General features: G+C 41.8%; 1 protein-coding gene across 1 annotated transcript in view; it reads right to left on the reverse strand.

Moving 5' to 3' along the window:
* The window catches only part of BBS2 (Bardet-Biedl syndrome 2), a 29,353-nt gene that overhangs the window by 4,240 nt on the left and 3,489 nt on the right, over positions 1 to 21,624 (reverse strand). The window contains exons 2-14 of the mRNA XM_040254008.1: positions 18,596 to 18,823; positions 17,005 to 17,130; positions 16,675 to 16,737; positions 15,777 to 15,854; positions 8,448 to 8,552; positions 8,278 to 8,364; positions 5,176 to 5,311; positions 4,791 to 4,930; positions 3,447 to 3,591; positions 3,184 to 3,355; positions 2,394 to 2,523; positions 943 to 1,074; positions 91 to 228 (exon numbers count right to left, since the gene is read on the reverse strand). Coding sequence (XP_040109942.1) covers positions 91 to 228; positions 943 to 1,074; positions 2,394 to 2,523; positions 3,184 to 3,355; positions 3,447 to 3,591; positions 4,791 to 4,930; positions 5,176 to 5,311; positions 8,278 to 8,364; positions 8,448 to 8,552; positions 15,777 to 15,854; positions 16,675 to 16,737; positions 17,005 to 17,130; positions 18,596 to 18,823 — 1,680 coding nt within the window. The remainder of the gene's footprint in view (positions 1 to 90; positions 229 to 942; positions 1,075 to 2,393; positions 2,524 to 3,183; positions 3,356 to 3,446; positions 3,592 to 4,790; positions 4,931 to 5,175; positions 5,312 to 8,277; positions 8,365 to 8,447; positions 8,553 to 15,776; positions 15,855 to 16,674; positions 16,738 to 17,004; positions 17,131 to 18,595; positions 18,824 to 21,624) is intronic.

The raw sequence follows: 21,624 nt of genomic DNA on the forward strand, positions 1-21,624 counted from the left end.
TACATTTGCAGTTTCATTAATGTAACAGAAATATTGCAAACATTATTACAACACCGTGTTCTCACAAATTCATCCACCAAGTACCCTCACCTTAACTAGCACCTTTCGTAATTCTTCAAAGTAGACAGGGAAATCAGCTTCGACCTGAAGGTCTTCAATAGCAAAAAACGATGCCATCGACTGGATGATATCACCAGCCAAATCGATATCATCAGTATTTACAGTGATCTATCAACAGGAAAAAAGACAAATTAACATCCTCAGATAGCTGGAACAGTACCTGAACTTCCCCATATTCAACACATTTATTGAAACATAAATTTAAATGCAATGATAAATAAAAATTAGGCCCAGCCCTCAACAAAATAACATTATTTCTAGCAACAGGCCAAAAACAAAAAAAGAATCAATCCTTTTGCCTTATAAATGGAACAACAAAATCATTCAAACAATGAAAACCTTTTGTTCTCCTCTGTATTCCTAAACCATCCCAAAGTGAAAGTGAAGTCGCTCAGTCGTGTCCGACTCTTTGCGACCCCATGGACTGTAGCCTACCAAGCTCCTCTGTCCATAGGATTTTCCAGGCAATAGTGCTGGAGTGGATTGCCATTTCCTTCCCCAGAGGATCTTCCCAACCCAGGGATCGAACCCGGGTCTGCCGCATTGTAGACAGATGCTTTACCATCTGAGCCACCAGGGAAGTCCAAACTAGGTGACAGACAGGTGAAGGGAAGTGGGGTAGAGAGGTAGAAAAACCGCTGATCTACATTAAACGCCTGTGTCAGAGGTGGTAACAGTCTAGGTGATAACAGTCTAGGTGATAACAGTCTAGGTTGAGACACGTGGTTTTACGACCTTGAGACTGGTGTCACCCACCTCACTTAACACTGAGTGTTATAAACGTTTACGTGAGAAATCTGTGTCCATGACAGTAAAAATTACCTCTCCACTAAGTTTTATCTTTATATACAGCTGGCTACCATTCCGTAGGGATGTGAAACACACTTGAAATGGAGCGTTCTGCATGTTAGTATCTTCTGGTAACAGAAAGTTCTGGTTGAGCCACATAACAACCTTAAAGATGAAGAGTGTGAAATGAATTTCCATTTTTTAAGTACAGTCATTAAGAGTTACCCTTCTTTCTAGTTTTACTACTTGGTTTAAAAAGAACAACAATAATTACAGCTCTTTCCCCACCAAGAAAACACTACTCACACTCCTTTTTCCCACCTGATACGTGTAATAAGTAACATGCACAATTATATCTGGTCCCATAGCATGCGTTTTCTACTCAGACATGTATTTTTAAACTTTTTAATTTATTTATTTAGTTTTACTTTTTGGCTGCACTGTGTGGCATTTGGGACCTTGGTTCCTCAACCACGGATTGAACCCAAGCCCCTGTAGTGAAGCATACAGTCTTAACCGCTGGATCACCAGGGAAGTCCCCTACTTAGACATAACCTTATATGCAATGTAGACACGATTCAAGTATGATGCTAATTCTGTTTCAATGAGAGCTATTCTGTGGCTCTAGCCTGCTTAAAATCATTCCACTCCATCCTTTAAAACATTTAAATGAAGTTTGCACGCACAGACACAGAGATAACATCCACATTATAAGTAAAGAATAAATCTTAATATAAATAATAGTAATACTTTACAGTGGTTTATAACACAGGTTCCACATAAGATCCACTTGTGAGGCATTTTGGAAGGGGCCACCTGTAGAGTTTCAAGTTTCACAGACCAGTAAGGGGCCTGAGAATTTCCATGATTAAAAAGCCTCACTGAGAATTCTAAAGTCCAGTCAAGGTTAAAATCCACAGGTATTACTAGTTCTTTAAACTTTACAAAGTGCTACTATACCAATTATGTAATCCTCAAGGGCCCCCTGTGAGGTAATATTATCCTCAATGAGGGGAATTCCACAAGACCCCTAAGAATTTACTTAGTTAAGGCAGCACTTGAACCCCTACAGTATTCCCATTTCCAAGGGCCACTCTCTTTCCATTCTGATGCAGGCTCCTCTTAAAACACTAGATCTGGACAATCCCACTAAGACTAACAAAAAAAAGAGGAGTAAGAAACAGAGGAACTCACCTGTGACTAAGGATTGCTTAGGTAAGTAACTTTCAATTAATGATTCAAAATAAATATTTCTGAATTGATTAGCCAAGATAAACATTTTTAAATAATTTTTTCAGAATGGAAGAAGATATTTTAGCAACATTTTTGGTACTTGTTGTAAACTATCCAACTCCAACCTAACTCCTTCATGTCACATTTACTGAAACCAAATAACACACTCATGTAATTTCCCCTTTTCTGTGAAATAATGTCAAAGATTCTAAAGTGCAAACGGGTTGCAAAGAGAAAAGCCAGACACTCACCCTCTGGGCCCGTTCTGCGATGATAAAGTTGACGTAACTGAGGGGCTCACTGGTGGGGTCTGGGCTGGTGAGCACATACATGGAGAATCGGGGTAGCTGTCTTGTCAGCTCAAACACATGAAACTGGGTGCTACGGCCAACCAATGGAATACAAGAGAACTGTGTGCATTGAATGTTATTTCAAAGGGAAAGGCCCCCCAGATAAACATAAGGTCACTACTGAGTCAAGCTGTTACTTACGGGTTTCACTAAAGAAACTATCCACTCTCCTCCCCCACAACCCCGCCTCAAAAAAAAAAAAAAAAATTGAGAGTTCAAGTCCCCACAGTAACGGGGTTTGGGATTTAGAGGCGTGAGTCTGTGTATACATATGCACACACCCAGGGTTTACAACACCCAAAAAGGAATGTGAAAAGGTTTCTATCTTCCACAGATCTAGTGCTTTTCTTCAGTGGCTAAGGTTACATATGACTGTCATGTAACAGAACCTAAACCCCCGTAGTCTTGGTGGCCCAAACCATTAAGTGTACTTTTGGAATTGCTGTGAATATGAAATCATCTGACTAAAGCCAGAAATAATCATTTCAAACTTAAATACTTTTTATTTATTTATTTTTTGGAAAGATTTCAAGTTAGAGGAATAAGAATCCATGGGAAACCTTGCCTGGGTGGAAAGAGCCATTAAGTGGCTTCTCTGGCCCCGGAGAATCCATGGCAAGAGGGGAAATCTACACTTTCTACTGTCCTCTCAGTGCTGCCTGGACATGACCTACAATGTGCAAAGGGTCACCTGCTCCTGTAGCCCACGAAGGTTTTCAAGTGCAGGTCCACGGGGATGTCCTTGGGAGGTGTGATGGGGATGCGGACGGAGCTGGAGAGGTGGTGGACACTGGGGTGCACCACGTGGCTTTCACCTGCAAAAATGCCCTCCGCAAAAATCAGCACTGCTCGGATGATGGTGTCTGCAGGGAAGAGAGAAGACGGCAGTCCAAGAGCCGCTCCCAGACGACACAGGCGCCAATGACCACCAGCCATGTGTCAGTAACACCTTACCATTAGAGGTGGAAATGCACAACTCGGCGTGGGCGGCCTGCGCCTCGCTCCCCAGGTTGACGGAGAGGGCAGTGTGGAGCTTGGTGTTGGCCGGGATCACGCCCCGATGCCCATCAGCCTCGTTCAGTGGACTGCCCAGCTCAGCCTGCAAAACATGCAACCCCCCCACTTCCAACTCAGTCCCTGGAACAATGAACTCATGTCAATTTTAAAAACAGCTATCTGGCTTCAGAAGACACATCCCCTGTATCTTGTATTCATCTGAGTCTTTAAATGTCAGAGAACTCACCTCATTAGTGCTCTCGCTGTAACCTGGCCTTTTCCCAAAGGAAAATACCCTCATCCCTTCCTGTGGTTAGGGACCACTGCCCCCCAGCACGCCATTTACATTCTAAAAAACTTATTTATTTACTGGCTATGCTGGGTCTTCGTTGCTGTGTGGGCTTTCTCTCTATCTGCGGCGCGTGGGTTTCTCGTTGCAGTGGCTTCTCTTGTTGCAGAGCGTGGGCTCTAGGGCGCTTGGATTCAGTACTTGCAGCTCCTGGGCTCTAGAGCACAGGCTCAGTAGTTGTGACGCACGGGCTTAAGTGCCCCGAGGCACTAAGCGTCTTCCCGACAACAAGGGATCAAACCCATGTCTCCAGCATAGGCAGGCGGAGTCCTTACCACTGAGCCACCAGGGAAGCCACCCACCTTTTACATTGTTCTGTATTGTTCTGTTTTAAGTGACTAAAGAAACTCACTTAGTATAGCAAATTCAAACAGTTATACATGATGCGACAAATTAAAATCCTACTCCCCAGCTCACCCTCCAGCTAGTCGGGTAAGTACACGTACGCACGTATACACACACACACACACAACAGCAGACCCAGAGTCTCTGCAGGTGTCCATGTTTGTTATTTGTGGTTGAAAAAGATACTCTCAACACACTATTCTTGCTTCCCTTCACTCCATAATACCAGATATCCTTCCACATTAGTCCACGTGTATATACTTCATTCTTTTGAGCTGCTTAACATTCCCCAGCCCAGCCTCCCTAAGACTGACCAAAAGTTACCATTGCTTCCAACTGTTCCCTGCTACAAACAGCACTGCAGTGTGTTTGAACACTCGTGCAAATCTCTCTCTGGCTGAGCTCCCCGGCAGAGGGACTTCTGGGTTAAAGGCCAGGTGCCCTCTTCATTCTGACGCTGGCAGAAGGGCCAGGCCATCTGCCCGAACACAGCGGGGAGGGGGCGCCCACGCCCCGCCAGATGCGGAGGCCCTCCTTTCCCAGCTACCCATCCTTCTGGTCACTCTCAGCCTCTCAGCCTCCCGCGTGCCCGTCCCATCAGGTCCGACCTTGGCGTTTTCCTCATAGTTGCGGAGCTCCAGCAACAGGTTCTGTTTTTTCTGACTCAGCTCTCGGATCAGGTCCTGCTCTACGCTGATGTCCATGAGGTTGCCTCTCATCTCAGCCGTGCCCGGCAGGTAGCCCCGGACTGACAGGAGGGGAAAAAAAAAAAAAACCCACAGGACTGAGGGAGGGCCCAGGCACAGCCAGGTCTTACTTTTAAGTCATCAATGACCTAGTCTTAAAACCTAAGTTCTCATTTCCCCAACTCAGGTGAATTCATTAGGACAAATGGGTATCAACACAAACACTTTATGGTGAAATCTCCCGGGATTCTGACCCAATCAGACTGAGAAATCGGACTTCTCATAGATCTCTCCTATCCCAATTTACTTTCTCCATCCACCGAGCAGCAGATTAACTGTTGGCAGCCATCCATCCGGTAATCTCCCTCCACCACACCAGCAATCGCAGATGAAAAGTTGTCCTTAAAGATGACCTCCCCAGTCCGGTCACTTCGAGCATCGACCTAAAAATAGAACAAGAACTTGAAAATAGCTTCCGCTCTAGGTTCTTAAAAATGACACAAAATTTTCAAGTTAATCAGCTTTAGTCTAGAAGTTTTTAAGAGGGCTCCAAGGAGGGGACTTCCCTGGTGGTCTAGTGGTTAGCAATCCACCTTCCAATGCAGGGGATGAGAGTTTGATCCCTGGTTGGGGAACTAAGATCCTACATGCCACTGGGCAACTAAGCCCTCTCGCCACAACTAGAGAGCCTGTACACGGCAGCGAAGGATTCCTCAAGCTGCAACTAAGACCCAATGCACCCATATTAAAAAAAAAATTTTTTAATGAGTACTCCAAGGGGCTCCCCCTGTGTCTTCTCAATACATACCTATAACCAAGGGGCCAAGGGACCTCACTCAGCTGTTTTTCCTTAAAAGCTGTTTTACATACTGGCCTAGTATTTCATTTGGAGAAGTGGGTTGGCTGAGAGACAGTACTTTTAGAAAATATATAACACAGTGTGAAAGTCCAAACTTCCCAGGTTTGAATTCCAGCTTTGCCACTCACTACCTGTGGGATCTTGGGCAAACCTCTGGACTTGGCTTCCTCATTTGGAGATCAACAATAAGAACATGAGGAAAATAACTGTATCTACACGTCAGGGTTGTAACAAGGTCTAAAAGGGTTAACGTGTTAAGCAAGTAGAACAGGGACTGGCACATAGAGGTATACAAGACATATTAGCTCTATATACAAATTTCACCTTTATTATATATAAATATATAAAATACATTACACCTAAAATTTTTATTTATTTGGCTACGCTGTGTCTTAGCTGTGGCATCAAACTCTTAGCTGCAGCATGGGATCTAGTTCCCTGACCAGGGATCAAACCTGGCTCCCTGCATTGGGAGTGTGGAGTCTTAATCACTGTTCCACCAGGGAAGTCCCCAGTTATATCTAAAGTTTGAAAAATGCCAAGCAAGCCCAGTCTCCCACCATCCACGCTTCTGGAATAGCCTGTTTAAGGTCCCTTTGCCATGTGAACTCCTGAGATACTGCAGAGAGCCCTATACTCATCCACATCTCCTCTTCCCAGAGGAGTCAGATAAATGCATCACTGACCCTTCAGAAACGAGTGCACCACAAAACAACAGGGAAGGATAACCACCGAAAGTGAGCTTTCATTCTAATCAAGAGCACATGCATTATTGATAGAAGGCTGCTGCTGCTAAGTCACTTCAGCCGTGTCTGACTCTGTGCAACCCCACAGACTGCAGCCTACCAGGCTCCTCCATCTGTGAGGTTTTCCAGGCAACAGTACCGGAGTGGGTTGCCATTGCCTTCTCCATGATAAAAGGCTAGCTACAGAAAATCTAACAGAGCAAACATCTCAGTGACCACTATTTTTGCCTTTTCATAAACAGCCTTCTGGGCAAAATTTTGCAGTGAAAAACACACTAATTTAGGTCATAGCTTACTACCAGCTCCTACCCCTTGGCTGGAGAATACCATGCTCTTAATAATAACATCATGTCAGCCTGAAAATTACGGATGCTAAAGCTACTAAATGAATAGCCTGTACTGACCAAAGTTCTTCATATATTAACAGAAGCCTCAAACTCAGACTGAACTCAACTTGCTTCATTCTAACTTCTCCATGACCTTCAGCACTGCGTTTCTGTAATACCTAGCAAATAAGAGCGTTAACTTGCTAACTAAGAAACAGGGCTACAAATCTGTATTTCTGTGGATTTTCTATTCTTTTGCTTTATCAACATGAAAGTTTTGCCATGGAAAAAATGACCCTCCAACTCAACAAATGACCTACTAAAGAAAAAGTTAGTTGGCTAGTTGCATTTAAATTAAGTAATTTTGCACCTATGTTCACCCGGTGGATCTATATTCCTTTTAATGTTGTTTCTGTTGAGTGCAGACAACAAGTGTTCCACTTATATAATGAACTGTATAGTTTGCTTATCTTTTGTATGGCTTAGAACATACAAATTATGACTATGTAATAGAAATTTCTTAAAATTTTGAAAGCATTTAACTAGACAGACTTCCAAGGTTTAGAGTCAGATCTGAAGGTTACTTTCGATAACTTCTTAAGTAGTTTTCTAATTCTTGAATCAATCATAATAATTTATATTCCCCCAGAATAGGGTCCCCTTTTATGGGTTTTCAAGTTTCTTAATAAGCTACTACACAGTCTTCCTCTGTAATTTTTAACACCTATACCGAAAACAAAACCACTTGGGGAAGTAGGAACCAACCTAACAGGTTTTAGAATCTGTTCCTCACACAGCACCAAGAGAAGGTTACAAGACGCCGGCCAAGAGTGAAGAAAAGTCAAAGAGAAAGGCTAGAACTAGCTGATCTCCTTCAGGCAATCAGCACGGACAGATCAAAGAGCTAGGGCAAATGGTATCCATGGAGATCTGGCAGCTCCTTCGGCAGTTTCTAACAAGACAATCCTGACTTGCCAAGAGACTGTACAAAGTTCTCATCTGAAGTTAAAAAAGGAAAGAAGCAAAAAAAAAAAAAATCCTAGTTTGAAGTTATAGCTTGGAAAACAATGATAACATAACTCTTCCCAGTAATTCTAAGATTTTAGTCAAACTTGAAGATCTACCAGAAAAGAGCTACATACACAGTTCACTACTAGCTTACTAAAAATCCTGTTTTGTACTTGCCTAGGCCTATGATCAACTTGATTGATTCCCATCCCTTCAAGTAAGGGAGTTAGACCTTCCCTGGAGATCTTCCCTCAAATAGGGCTTATAAACTGAAAGGACACTCACTCACTCTGCAGTGTTGATTACCAGAGCAGGAAGAAAAAATCTAGGAAGATTATGAAGTTAAACTTGAAAGCACAGCCAAGGAACTCAAGTGCATATTCTCGTGTTACTGTTTGGAGTCATACAGCCAATATATCTCAGATAGTTATTACTTTAAATTATACTTGAACACTACTATTTAAACTTACCTTCCCATTGGACCAACCAGTTATCAGTTCACACACTCCATCAGAGTTAAGGTCAAAAGCATGAATACTCATGGCATGATTTTTGGACTGAAAAGGAATTTCAATAATTAGTATAGAAGTCTCTCAATAAGTATAAAATGCCTGAATATCAGAGGCTATATCATACGAACTTTAATTCTCCAGTATCGGGCCGTTTTGTCATACACTCCAACGGTGCCATTGGAAAGGGCATAACCAAATCGACTGCCATACATGGGGCAAAGAGAGGTGATGATCTGCAAAGAATAATGAAAAAGATAAAGTTAATTAAGGCTCAGTTTAGTGCAAAGTGACTTTGTAAAACTGCATACCTTGCTACAAGTGTGTTAAAATTAGGTTTAAATGCACTTCCAATCCATTAGTGGGGAATGTGTTCTTCTCTATGATCCACGTCCTCTATTTCAGATTTGAATCGTAAGAATTAAACTCACAAAGTTTACTGTTTTAGATCAAGCATATGTAGCAAATTTCAACAAATTATTTTTTTAAATAATAAAATCGAGAAATTAAGGAGGAAACAGACTACGTACACAAGATCTGGAATATGTAAAATTGATGTTATACACACCAGCTCAAACATTTTAATGATTATTTCAATTTCCTTAACTTACAATATCCTACAATCTAAATTTTAAAAGGACTTATAAAATCCACAATTAATTATCTTTTAAGAGTATAATTTTCCAAGGTATAATTTACTGTTTGCTAGAAGAAAACATGAGGAGAGGTGAGGAGATACACCTCGTCCAAGGTAAGGAACAGCAGCTGCGCTTTGCTGGAGCAGCCATGAAGAGATACCCCACGTCCAAGGTAAGAGAAACCCAAGTAAGATGGTAGGTGTTGTGAGAGGGCATCAGAGGACAGACACGCTGAAACCATAATCACAGAAAACTAGTCAATCTGATCACATGGACCACAGCCTTGTCTAACTCAGAAACTAAGCCATGCCCTGTGGGGCCACCCAAGACAGACGGGTCATGGTGGAGAGGTCTGACAGAATGTGGTTCACTGGAGAAGGGAATGGCAAACCACTTCAGTATTCTTGCCTTGAGAACCCCATGAACAGTATGAAAAGGCAAAATGATAGGACACTGAAAGGGGAACTCCCCAGGTCAGTTGGTGCCCAAAATGCTACTGGAAATCAGTGGAGAAATAACTCCAGAAAGAATGAAGGGAAGGAGCCAAAGCAAAAACAATACCCAGGTGTGGATGTGACTGGTGATAGAAGCAAGGTTTGATGCTGTAAAGAGCAATATTGCATAGGAACCTGGAATGTCAGGTCCATGAATCAAGGCAAATTGGAAGTGGTCAAATAAGAGATGGCAAGAGTGAACGTCAACATTCTAGGAATCAGTGAACTAAAATAGATTGGAATGGGTGACTTTAACTTAGATGACCATTATATCTACTACTGCGGGCAGGAATCCCTCAGAAGAAATGGAGTAGCCATCATGGTCAACAAAAGAGTCCAAAATGCAGTACTTGGATGCAATCTCAAAACAACGGAATGATCTCTCTTCATTTCCAAGGCAAACCGTTCAATATCACAGTAATCCAAGTCTATGCCCCAACCAGTAACACTAAAGAAGCTGAAGTTGAACGGTTCTATGAAGACCTACAAGACCTTTTAGAGCTAACACCCAAAAAAGATGTCCTTTTCATTATAGGGGACTGGAATGCAAAAGTAGGAAGTCAAGAAACACCTGGAGTAACAGGCAAATTTGGCCTTGGAATGCAGAATGAAGCAGGGCAAAGACTAATAGAGTTTTGCCCAGAAAATGCGCTGGTCATAGCAAACACCCTCTTCCAACAACACAAGAGAAGACTCTACACATGGACATCACCAGATGGTCAATACTGAAATCAGACTGATTATATTCTTTACAGCCAAAGATGGAGAAGCTCTATACAGACAGCAAAAACAAGACCGGGAGCTGACTGTGGCTCAGATCATGAACTCCTTATTGCCAAATTCAGACTTAAATTGAAGAAAGCAGGGAAAACCACTAGACCATTCAGGTATGACCTAAATCAAATCCCTTATGACTATACAGTGGAAGTGAGAAATAGATTTAAGGGCCTAGATCTGATAGATAGAGTGCCTGATGAACTATGGAATGAGGTTCGTGACACTGTACAGGAGACAGGGATCAAGACCATCCCCATGGAAAAGAAATGCAAAAAAGCAAAATGGCTGTCTGGGGAGGCCTTACAAATAGCTGTGAAAAGAAGAGAAGTGAAAAGCAAAGGAGAAAAGGAAAGACAAGCATCTGAATGCAGTGTTCCAAAGAATAGCAAGAAGAGATAAGAAAGCCTTCCTCAGCAATCAATGCAAAGAAATAGAGGAAAACAACAGAATGGGAAAGACTAGAGATCTCTTCAAGAAAATTAGAGACACCAAGGGAACATTTCATGCAAAGATGGGCTCAATAAAGGACAGAAATGGTATGGACCTAACAGAAGCAGAAGATATTAAGAAGAGGTGGCAAGAATACACAGAAGAACTATACAAAAAAGAGCTTCATGACCCAGATAATCACAATGGTATGATCACTCACCTAGAGCCAGACATCCTGGAATGTGAAGTCAAGTGGGCCTTAGAAAGCATCACTACGAACAAAGCTCGTGGAGGTGATGGAATCCCAGTTGAGCTATTTCAAATCCTGAAAGATGATGCGGTGAAAGTGCTGCACTCAATATGCCAGCAAATTTGGAAAACTCAGCAGTGGCCACAGGACTGCAAAAGGTCAGTTTTCATTCCAATCCCAAAGAAAGGCAAGCCAAAGAATATTCAAACTACCACACAATTGCACTCATCTCACATGCTAGTAATGCTCAAAATTCTCCAAGCCAGGCTTCAGCAGTATGTGAACCGTGAACTTCCAGATGTTCAAGCTGGTTTTAGAAAAGGCAAAGGAACCAGAGATCAAATTGCCAATATCCGCTGGATCATGGAAAAAGCAATAGAGTTCCAGAAAAACATCTATTTCTGCTTTATTGACTATGCCAAAGCCTTTGACTGTGTGGATCACAATAAACTGTGGACAATTCTGAAAGAGATGGGAATACCAGACCACCTGACCTGCCTCTTGAGAAACCTGTATGCAGGTCAGGAAGCAACATTTAGAAGTGGACATGGAACAACACACTGGTTCCAAATAGGAAAAGGAGTACGTCAAGGCTGTATATTGTCACCCTGCTTATTTAGCTTCTATGCAGAGTACATCATGAGAAACGCTGGGCTGGAAGAAGCATAAGCTGGAATCAAGATTGCCGGGAGAAATATCAATCACCTCAGATATGCAGATGACAGCACCCTTATGGCAGAAAGTGAAGAGGAACTAAAAAGCCTCTTGATGAAAGTGAAAGAGGAGAGTGAAAAAGTTGGCTTAAAGATCAACATTCAGAAAAGGAAGATCATGGCATCTGGTCCCATCACTTCATGGCAAATAGATGGGGAAACAGTGGAAACTGTCAGAATTTATTTTGGGGGGCTCCAAAATCACTGCACATGGTGATTGCAGCCATGAAATTAAAAGACGCTTAACTCCTTGGAAGGAAAGTTAGGACCAACCTAGATAGCATATTAAAAAGCAGAGACATTACTTTTCCAACAAAGGTCCGTCTAGTCAAGGCTATGGCTTTTCCAGTAGTCATGTATGGATGTGAGAGTTGGACTGTGAAGAAAGCTGAGCGCCGAAGAATTGATGCTTTTGAACTGTGATGTTGGAGAAGACTCTTGAGAGTCCCTTGGACTGCAAGGAGATCCAACCAGTCCATTCTGAAGGAGATCAGCCCTGGGATTTCTTTGGAGGAAATGATGCTAAAGCTGAAACTCCAGTACTTTGGCCACCTCATGCGAAGAGTTGACTCATTGGAAAAGACTCTGATGCTGGGAGGGATTGGGGGCAGGAGGAGAAGGGGATGACAGAGGATGAGATGGCTGGATGGCATCACCGATTCGATGGACAGGAGTCTGAGTGACCTCCGGGAGTTGGTGATGGACAGGGAGGCCTGGCGTGCTCAGATTCATTGGGTTGCAAAGAGTCGGATGTGACTGAGTGGCTGAACTGAACTGAGAAGAAAACATAATCCTTTAAAAAGCAAAACCCCAGAATACCATGGATTTGTACACATCTAACAATACACAGAGTGCATATGTTATACTGGAGTATTAACAGGACCGTGAAGAGGATTTAACACTTAAGAGAATTTACAATTACAATTTACAAAATCTACAGTTTTAGATACTGAACAAAATTATCCTTAAAAGTTAAAGCCACAGTTTAAAGATATCTATGACCCTGCAGATCTACTTTCTAATTCTGACTAATGCAAGAGATAATAAGAAATAAACTGTATAAAGTAGAGAATAGTTATGTAATTTCTTCTACACCTACAGCTTTTCTATAAAGCCACCCACTTCACTTAACTCTGAATACAAAGTGCCATGTAGGACTCCAGAATTATTTAGCTCAAGGCATTCTTTTGGCAGTACTGTTCACAATTTTGCTGATGTGCAAAAATACATGTGAACTCAGAGCAAAATCAAACCAAGAGGACAAGAAAATGGCCCTGAAATGAACAATCTTATACAGTCCACATATTCCTAAATTTAGCCCCCGTTTCCCTACGTCCCTTAGTCCTTTATAAGGTCACTAGTTTCTTCTTTTGTGGACTAGAGGATCAACAGGCATGTCAAATTCCTCACCGTTATTTCATGTTCTCCTGTCCTTTTCTAGGATGTAGGAAAAAGGTGTTTCACAGAATGTACTCCCCTCGCATCTAGTATTGACAATCAACAGAAATCCAACAAAACCTCAGTGATTCCCCAAATGGGAAAAGATTTACTATGAATTTAAATGAAAGGGAAACGGTAGTGCAGAACCCAGCACCTACGGGCAATTCTCAAGCTGGCAATCCCCTTCAACAATCCAATGAAAGTGAAGGACCGTCTCTCTAGAAAAGCAGGCATGAAACACAGCCAGGTACACAAAATCGCCAGATGGACAGACATCTTCAGCCACGCTCTGCTTTGGGCACTCACTTCTCCCCTTCATTTTCCTCTACCACAACCATCAGCTACAACCATAAAAAATGTGAGTATATAAGAAGTAGAGTCAGATTAAGTAAAAACCTATAGTAAAAGTGAAGAAGTCAAGTCGCTCAGTCGTGTCCAACTCTTTGCAACCTCATGGACTGTAGTCTATGACGCTCCTCTGTCCACGGGATTTTCCAGGCAAGAGTACTGGAGTGGGTTGCCATTTCCTTCTCCAGGGAATCTTCCCAACCCAGGAATCAAATCTGGGTCTCCCGCATTGTAGGCAGACGCTTTACCATCTGAGCCACAAGGGAAGTCCGTAATAAGGGTAAACCCTTCAAAATCACTGATAACACTTTATATATGAATATGCACGTTTTGGTTTTTGGTCTCCCTTTTGCAGGCAGGGGAACAGAAGCCTGATGTTCCTAAACAGCTTTTGTAAGCAAAGAGAACCAAGGATAAGTTCTCGTCCCGAGGTGAGCTCTCAGGCTGCTGCCCTCAATCTTTTCTGATATAGCCTCCCAAACAACAGCTGATTCAATTCTGCACAATACCACCATTTCTATCTCTAAGACTTCCTTCTGTTTTTCTTTTCTGTCCATTTACAGGGTTCCCAAGCCAATGCTCCTTTATTTCTGTCTCCTTCCTTAATTTCAGTTCAGTTCAGTTGCTCAGTTGTGTCCAGCTCTTTGCGACCCCATGAATCGAGCACGCCAGGCCTCCCTGTCCATCACCAACTCCCAGAGTTCACTCAGACTCACGTCCATCGAGTCAGTGATGCCATCCAGCCATCTCATCCTCTGTTGTCTCCTTCTCCTCCTGTCCCCAATCCCTCCCAGCATCAGAGTCTTTTCCAATGAGTCAACTCTTCACATGAGGTGGCCAAAGTACTGGAGTTTCAGCTTTAGCATCATTCTTTCCAAAGAAATCCCAGGACTGATCTCCTTCAGAATGGAATGGTTGGATCTCCTTGCAGTCCAAGGGACTCTCAAGAGTCTTCTCCAACACCACAGTTCAAAAGCATCAATTCTTCGGCGCTCAGCCTTCTTCACAGTCCAACTCTCACATCCATACATGACTACTGGAAAAACCATAGCCTTGACTAGACAGACTTTAGTCGGCAAAGTAATGTCTCTGCTTTTTAATATACTATCTAGGTTGGTCGTAACTTTTCTTCCAAGAAGTAAGTGTCTTTTAATTTCATGGCTGCAGTCACCATCTGCAGTGATTTTGGAGCCCCCAAAAAATAAATTCTGACAGTTTCCACTGTTTCCCCATCTATTTGCCATGAAGTGATGGGACCAGATGCCATGATCTTCATTTTCTGAATGTTGATCTTTAAGCCAACTTTTTTACTCTCCTCTTTCACTTTCATCAAGAGGCTTTTTAGTTCCTCTTCACTTTCTGCCATAAGGGTGGTATCATCTGCATATCTGAGGTTATTGATATTTCTCCTTAATTTAGAATATCCTAATTATCTTTTTGGTTTCCATCTTGCCCAATCCTGGAAAACCAGCAGCAAATAAATATCCTAAGAATACCAAACCATAATGGATAAGGGCAGTCTTTAGACACTGTTTATAAAAAAGATAACTCTTTCAGAAACATTTCCGTTTGAATTACATGAGTAATTCTAATCACAAAGAAACTAGTCAAGTTCTCTGACATCTAGTTTTTAAGTCTACCAACAGAAATGTGCCTAAGAAATACTTAATTTGAATGAAGAGAAATACTCTAAAACCCTCATAAACACAGTTCATTCAATATTCAATCCCATTTAACACACATGATGAGAAGCAGGGGGACCTGACCATGCCACTTAATAGCCATGAGCTTTTGAGAGTAACTTCAGAAAGAAATGCAACATGTTCCCTCATCTGTAAAAGGAGAACTACTGATTCCTTCATAATTGGGCTGCTGTTGGATTAAATGAGTAGCTAATGTAAATAACTTAGCACCGTGTCTGGCATACATCAGGTACACAATAAATGGTTGCCATTGTTGTTATTATTATGTAATAGCTCACTAAAAGAAATTCCTTTTTGTGCTCCATAATTTTTGTCTAATCAGTGTTTTCAAAATATATCTTTTTAATTTTTTCATTGGCGTACAATTGCTTTATAATTAGTCTCTGCTGTACAACAATGTGACTGAGCTGGATATATACATATACGCTCTCCCTCCAGAGCCTCCCTCCCACCTCCCCATCCCTCTGGGTCACTAGAGAGCACTGAGTCAAAATATATCTTGATATAGGAATATTTAAAGGCTCCTTTCTCTGTAACGTACTGCTCTATTTAATCCCCACAGTCTTTACTGTAAAACTGGGTGGTGAGATGTCCCAGCACTCTCGTTTTATGTTACATTTAACTATGCTAATCTGTCAAGGTTATCATGATTCTGAGGTGGTGCTTACCTCTGTTTCTGACATTTCTGCCACAATCTCATCTTCTTTGAAAACTCGGATATCAAAATCCTCAGATCCAACAAGAAGCTGAAAGGGGAAAAAAAAAAAAAATCAAGCATATTTAGTTCAGTAAGTGAAGACAGCAAAATTTCCATAAATAAAACAAAAAAATTGCATGATACTCTGTATGCTGCTAGAGGCACCCAGTAATTCCAACTTCTCGGTGATGGATGCTCAGAAAGGTTCCTTCCAATGAGAAGGTCACGAGTTGGTCAGTGAAGAAACAGTGGTTACTACATTGGTCCTGCCACGTGGGCACCTCCCACCAGAACAAGTTCTTTCAGCAGGCACCTGAAAACGCTCCCTGGCTCAGCATCTGTCTGCCTGCAGGTGGGAGCCCTGCTTCAAAAGCCAGAGCCCAGTATCTGCGGACAATTGGAGGGTAAGTCAATGTCCACACAGAACTTCACTGGCTGCCCAAGAGGCTAATTACTAGAGAAACCGTTAGAGTGATTTAAAAAGCTCAAAGCCAATCTCTAAAACGTCCAGATTCCTGAAAAAGTTGGCCAAAACTGAGAAGTAGGTACTAATATGATTTTAAAACACTGGAATCAAGTTATAAGACTGTGAATGAGACTGTGCTCCCAATAACTATTCTGCCCTCTCCCCGATCAGGGGTCTTTGAAATACAGTCTTGATCTCTGTATTTGACAAACATAAATGAATTACTGTTCAAAAGAGAGGAGAAAGACAGATGAGGCCAATTAGTTCATCATTCAGGCAACAGAACAGCAAAATCAACCATGAGAAGCTAACACTACTCTCAAAGCTAAGGTCACTGTCCTGGGGAAATGTATGTACTCAGCTGAGACATACACACACGAGAAGGGTCTCCTCCCCTGCATACCTCTTTCTTCCCATCACCATCAAAGTCACACAAGGCCAAGGAGTGAACATTATCTCCAGTCACCTGAAAATAAAACCCAAGTCATTACTACGCCATTTCTTTTCACTTAATCCAAACATAGGAGCTACATGAAAGACAGGACGAAATAAACCATAAATTCAAAATTCACATTACTCATATCCTTTTTTTAATGTATAAAATTATAAAAACTGTTTTGTTTCCATTATTCATTACTGTCAGTGGTTAAACAAACAAGCAAACAAGACTTAAAGAACATTAAAAAAGTAAAAATGTTTAAGAGTACTAAAGAGAGTATTTCGTTCTTCATACCGTCCAGAAGACATCATTTCCTTCATGATTGAAACCCTGCAGAGCACAATTTCCACCAATAATTGCAAGAGGAGAGGTAATGTCTCCCAACATCCCCAGCACAATTGCATTGGCCCCATCTGCTACCTAAGAAGAAAAACAAGAGAGACAAACCCTCAAACACAATGCTGCACAGGCACACTGGAGATAAGTACATCCTTTCTATCTGGAAACTCAAAGGCTTCTGTCATCACTTCTGAGAAGCCACCTGGTCTCCTGAGAAGCAAGCCAGAGCTGTCCGTCGAGGACAGTGTGGCTAACGTGGCTTATGCAAGGATGAGCACTGACTCAGGACAAACTCAGGCGCTTGGTCTCTCACACTAACCTGCTATGATAACCTACTCCAAAACCCCAGGCTCTCTTGGACCACCGAGTTCTAGAGGCCAAATTCTCAGAGAATCAGACTTATGCCTTTAAAACGCCCAAACTTTTGTAATCTATTTTAACCATTTTAGATGGAAATCTCGTAATACTGATTAATTAGTTCTCTTACTCCTGCTCGTTTTAAATTGTAAGTACTAAAAACTACAAGCACCTATAGACCCACCATTCTGAACTAGTACATGTCTCAGACTTCTTGAACGAAGTACATAAGCACAATTTGATGAAAATGTTTTAAAACTGATTGTGGTGAAGGTTACACAATTCTCTGAATAAACTGAAAACTGCTGGACTGTATGCTTTAAATAGGTGAACCATACGGTATGTGAATTATATCTTAATCAATCTGTTATAGAAAAAAAGTAAAAGATTACATGTCTATATCATGATCCCATTTTGTAAACAAAGAATTCATTCACAAATACTAAGTAAAAAGTCAAGATAAATCAATCAAGAGTTAAGTGTTATTTCCAAATGAAGAAATTATGGGTGATTATTTTTACTTTGCTTCTATTTTTATATAATGAATACGGATTATCTGAGTATTAAAGTTGCAGCAGCCTGTAGACGGCAGGCTATGGGAATTGCTTCTCCTGGAAACTGCTATACTAAACTTCAATGCAAAGCCACCAGGAGACCTGTTTGCTGGCTTTCTGGCTGCTGGCTGAATTTTTAATGACGAATCTTGACTGATGAAAGTATCAACAGATAACTGTTGTTTTTCAGTTGCTAAGTCATTTCCAACTCTTTTGCAACCCCAAGGACTGTACCCTGCCAGGCTTCTCTGTCCATGGGATTTCCCAGGCAAGAATACTGGGGTGGGTTACCATGTCCTTCTCCAAGGGATCTTCCCGACCCAGGGATCGAACCCACACCTCCTGCGTTGGCAGGTGGGTTCCTTACCACTGAGCCACCAGGGAAGCTATCAACAGATAATACCTCCTGAAAGATAATCTGGAGCGTCACCAAATGATTACCAACCATGACCAAATAAATAAGTGTCAAGGAGATGCAAATAGCAAAACGTGCACTTTTTTTTAACTACACTACAGAAGCCACATAATAAACCCAAATAAATGTCTGATCTCTTTCAAGCGTTAAAAAAAAAATTAAAAACCAGTGGACATTAATGGGAAGTGGGAGTTTTATGGTCATAAAGGGGTATACTTGCCTCTCTGTAGAACAAATCTGAATTATTGTAGACATCATAAGCCAACAGATTGGTCTGTGTTCCCACTAAAAGAGCATCATAGCCAAGTTCAGGGTTCAGTGCTCCTGCGGTCAGGCAGCTGACTGTCTGGTTAATGTTAAGAAGTGAAACATCAGACTCCAGGGGGCTCTGGAGGACCCTGGGTGCACCGAGATGCTGGCTCCGTGAATGAGGGTTGTGAATAAAAACCTAAAAGAAAAAGTTAATTACATCCCCTTAACATTAAAAAAATGCAAAATTAACATACATTTTTATTAAAAGGCTCAGAACAGATTACCAATGTTATCAAGATGGGATTTAATCATCCACCAAACTTAAAAACACCCATACACAGTTCTGTGCATGGCTGGCTTTCAATCACTTCAAACTGTGGAAATCCAATGGCTCTCAGCCTTGTAAAGACCAAAATAATGGCCAAGATCTAGTTGTCACTTCCCAGGGCAGCTTACATACAACCAACCGGCAGGACGTTCAAGCACTCTTACCAATCAGCCTTTTCCTAGTCAACCTATAGGAAGTTGCTATGAGTTACAATGAGACTGCGCACACACACAAAGATCAGAGAAAACTGAGTAATAAACACTTTATTATCTTTCATCCCAACACCTAACAAATTCACTTCCTAACCCTTAAAACTGATCGGTAGTAAATCTGTCTTATAATCCTAAGAGTCACACAAAGCAAGCTTCTTGAAGGCTTTCATAGTCTATACAAGTAGACAAAATTAATTAAGTCAAAGTTAATTAATCTAGCAGTTTCAACTATCACAAATATAATCATCTGAGTGTCCCTACAAATCTTTAAATTTCCCTAGGCTTTGTATGTAAAAGGAGGTTTAGACTAGAAGAAGCATTCTCAAGAGGGGTGATGTTGCTCCCAAGATGGGTCACTGGGTTTGGGGTGGGGGGGATCTGAGACATTAGGCCACAGATATACAGTACAAAAATTTCATTAGGGAAATTTTCATTTTCTGGAAAAAAAAAAAGCAATATAAAGAGGCAATATAAAAAAAAAAGGATGAGAAACTAGAGATCCCTTAAGGCCCCATCTAGTTCTAAAATTTGCTAATTTCACTTTACTTATTTATTTTTGGCTGTGCTGAGTCTCTGTTGCTGTGAGCAGGCTTTTTCCCCAGTTGCAGTGAACAGGGGCTGCTCTCTCGCAGCAGGGCGCAGCCTTCTCCTTGTGGTGGCTTCTTGTTGCGGAGCATGGGCACTACGGTTCGTGGGCTTCGGGAGTTGTGGCCCCCAGGCTTGAGAGCACAGGCTCAACAGTTGTGGTTCACGGGCTTAGTTGCTCTGAGAAAATTTTCTAATTTTAAATGAGCATTTCAATTCTTCGGTGTAAATCTGTAACCTGGCGAGACTCGTTTGGTTGCTCGCCACTCAAAAGGCTAATACCCGAGAGACAAGTGTTGGTAGGAAAGGAAATTTTGCTTTATTCAAGAGGCCAGCAACCTGGGAAGAAGGTGGACTAACATCCTAAGACCATCTTCAAGTTGCCAGATAGGAGAGAAAAGTTTTAAAGGCAATGTGGGCAGGAGGGGGCCGCAGGGCATGTGAGCAGCTTGCACACAACTCTTGGACTGGTTGGCATCAAGGGGAGGTTTTAAGCCTCACCTGTCTTCTAGTTTCAACCCAGTCTGGGGTCTATATGCTCATGATCAGCAGTTTTCAACTGGTAGGGGTCTGCTTCCTGTATAAACAACTTAGGGATGTGTGCCAGACCTTCACACCTTTCAGGGAACTGGGAGTTTGGTAATTCTATTGTCCAAATTGTTGCCAGTTTCCCAACTCAAAAGCTTGTTTCTACACCTTCACATTCCTAAACATTAACACTTGAGCCAGCCTTCTGAGACTCAAGGGAGGCCTGGGAGACTAAAGCTTTTCAACAAACAAGAAGTAGAGGACAAGGCTGGTTGGGAGGGGGCTGTCCCAGGAAGGCCCGCTAAGGTCCAGCTTGGTTACAGTCTCCCTTTCCTCTGATACTCCTCAAGACTGAGGGTGTGGAACAAGAAAGGAAATAAGAGTTCTGGATAGAGAAGCTAATCATAAACTCAGTAGAGGAACTCAGTTTTAGGGGACTTGGTTTTACATCCAAGCAGGATTAATTTTAAATTATTATCTAAACAAGGTAACCTGTTCAACAAAAGATAATTTTTACAAGGCTTATTAGACTTATATGTTCATTGACAGACGACTGGATAAAGAAGTTGCGGTGCATATATACAATGGAATACTACTCGGCCGTAAAAAAGGAACGAATTTTAAGTCAGTTGAACAAAGGTGGATGAACCTAGAGTCTGTCATACAGGGTGAAGTAAGTCAGAAAGAGAAAAACATATATCATATATAAAAGCATACTTATGGAAACTAAAAAATGGAACTGATGAACCTATTTGCAGGGCAGGAATAGAGCCGCAGACATAGAGAACACAATGGGGGAAGGAGGTGGCAGGAATTGAGAGAGCAGCACTGAGACATATACATCACCATATGTAAAACAGACAGCTGGGGAAGTCGCTGTGTAACACAGCAAGCTGAACCTGGGGCTCTGTGACAACCTAGAGGGGTGGGATGGGTGAGGTGGGGAGTGGAAGGGAGGTTCAAGAGGGAGGGGATATCTGTATACATATGGCTGATTCGCATTGTTGTATGGCAGAAACAAACACAACCTTGGAAAGCAATTATCCTCCGATTAAAAATAAATTAAAAAAAAAAAAGACTGAGAGAAACCTATACAAAAGGTGTGTAGCTACTGACTATTGGGTTCACATTCTCATTTGTGTAATACTTTACAACATGCTTTTATCAACATTACTGCCTTTGGTCCTCCGGATATACAGAAGAGGTCAGAGGGGTTACGGCCTTTCCTTTCCCAAGGTCTCACCACCGATAAGTGACAGGAGTGAGACACAAGCCTGGTGTCAGGCTCCAGTCATCTCCAGCCATATCTTACTTCCTTTCATAATTGTTCTGAACAAAAGAATT

Source organism: Oryx dammah, unplaced genomic scaffold (assembly GCF_014754425.2).
Source record: "Oryx dammah isolate SB20612 unplaced genomic scaffold, SCBI_Odam_1.1 HiC_scaffold_13, whole genome shotgun sequence".
Classification (NCBI taxonomy): Eukaryota; Metazoa; Chordata; class Mammalia; order Artiodactyla; family Bovidae; genus Oryx; species Oryx dammah.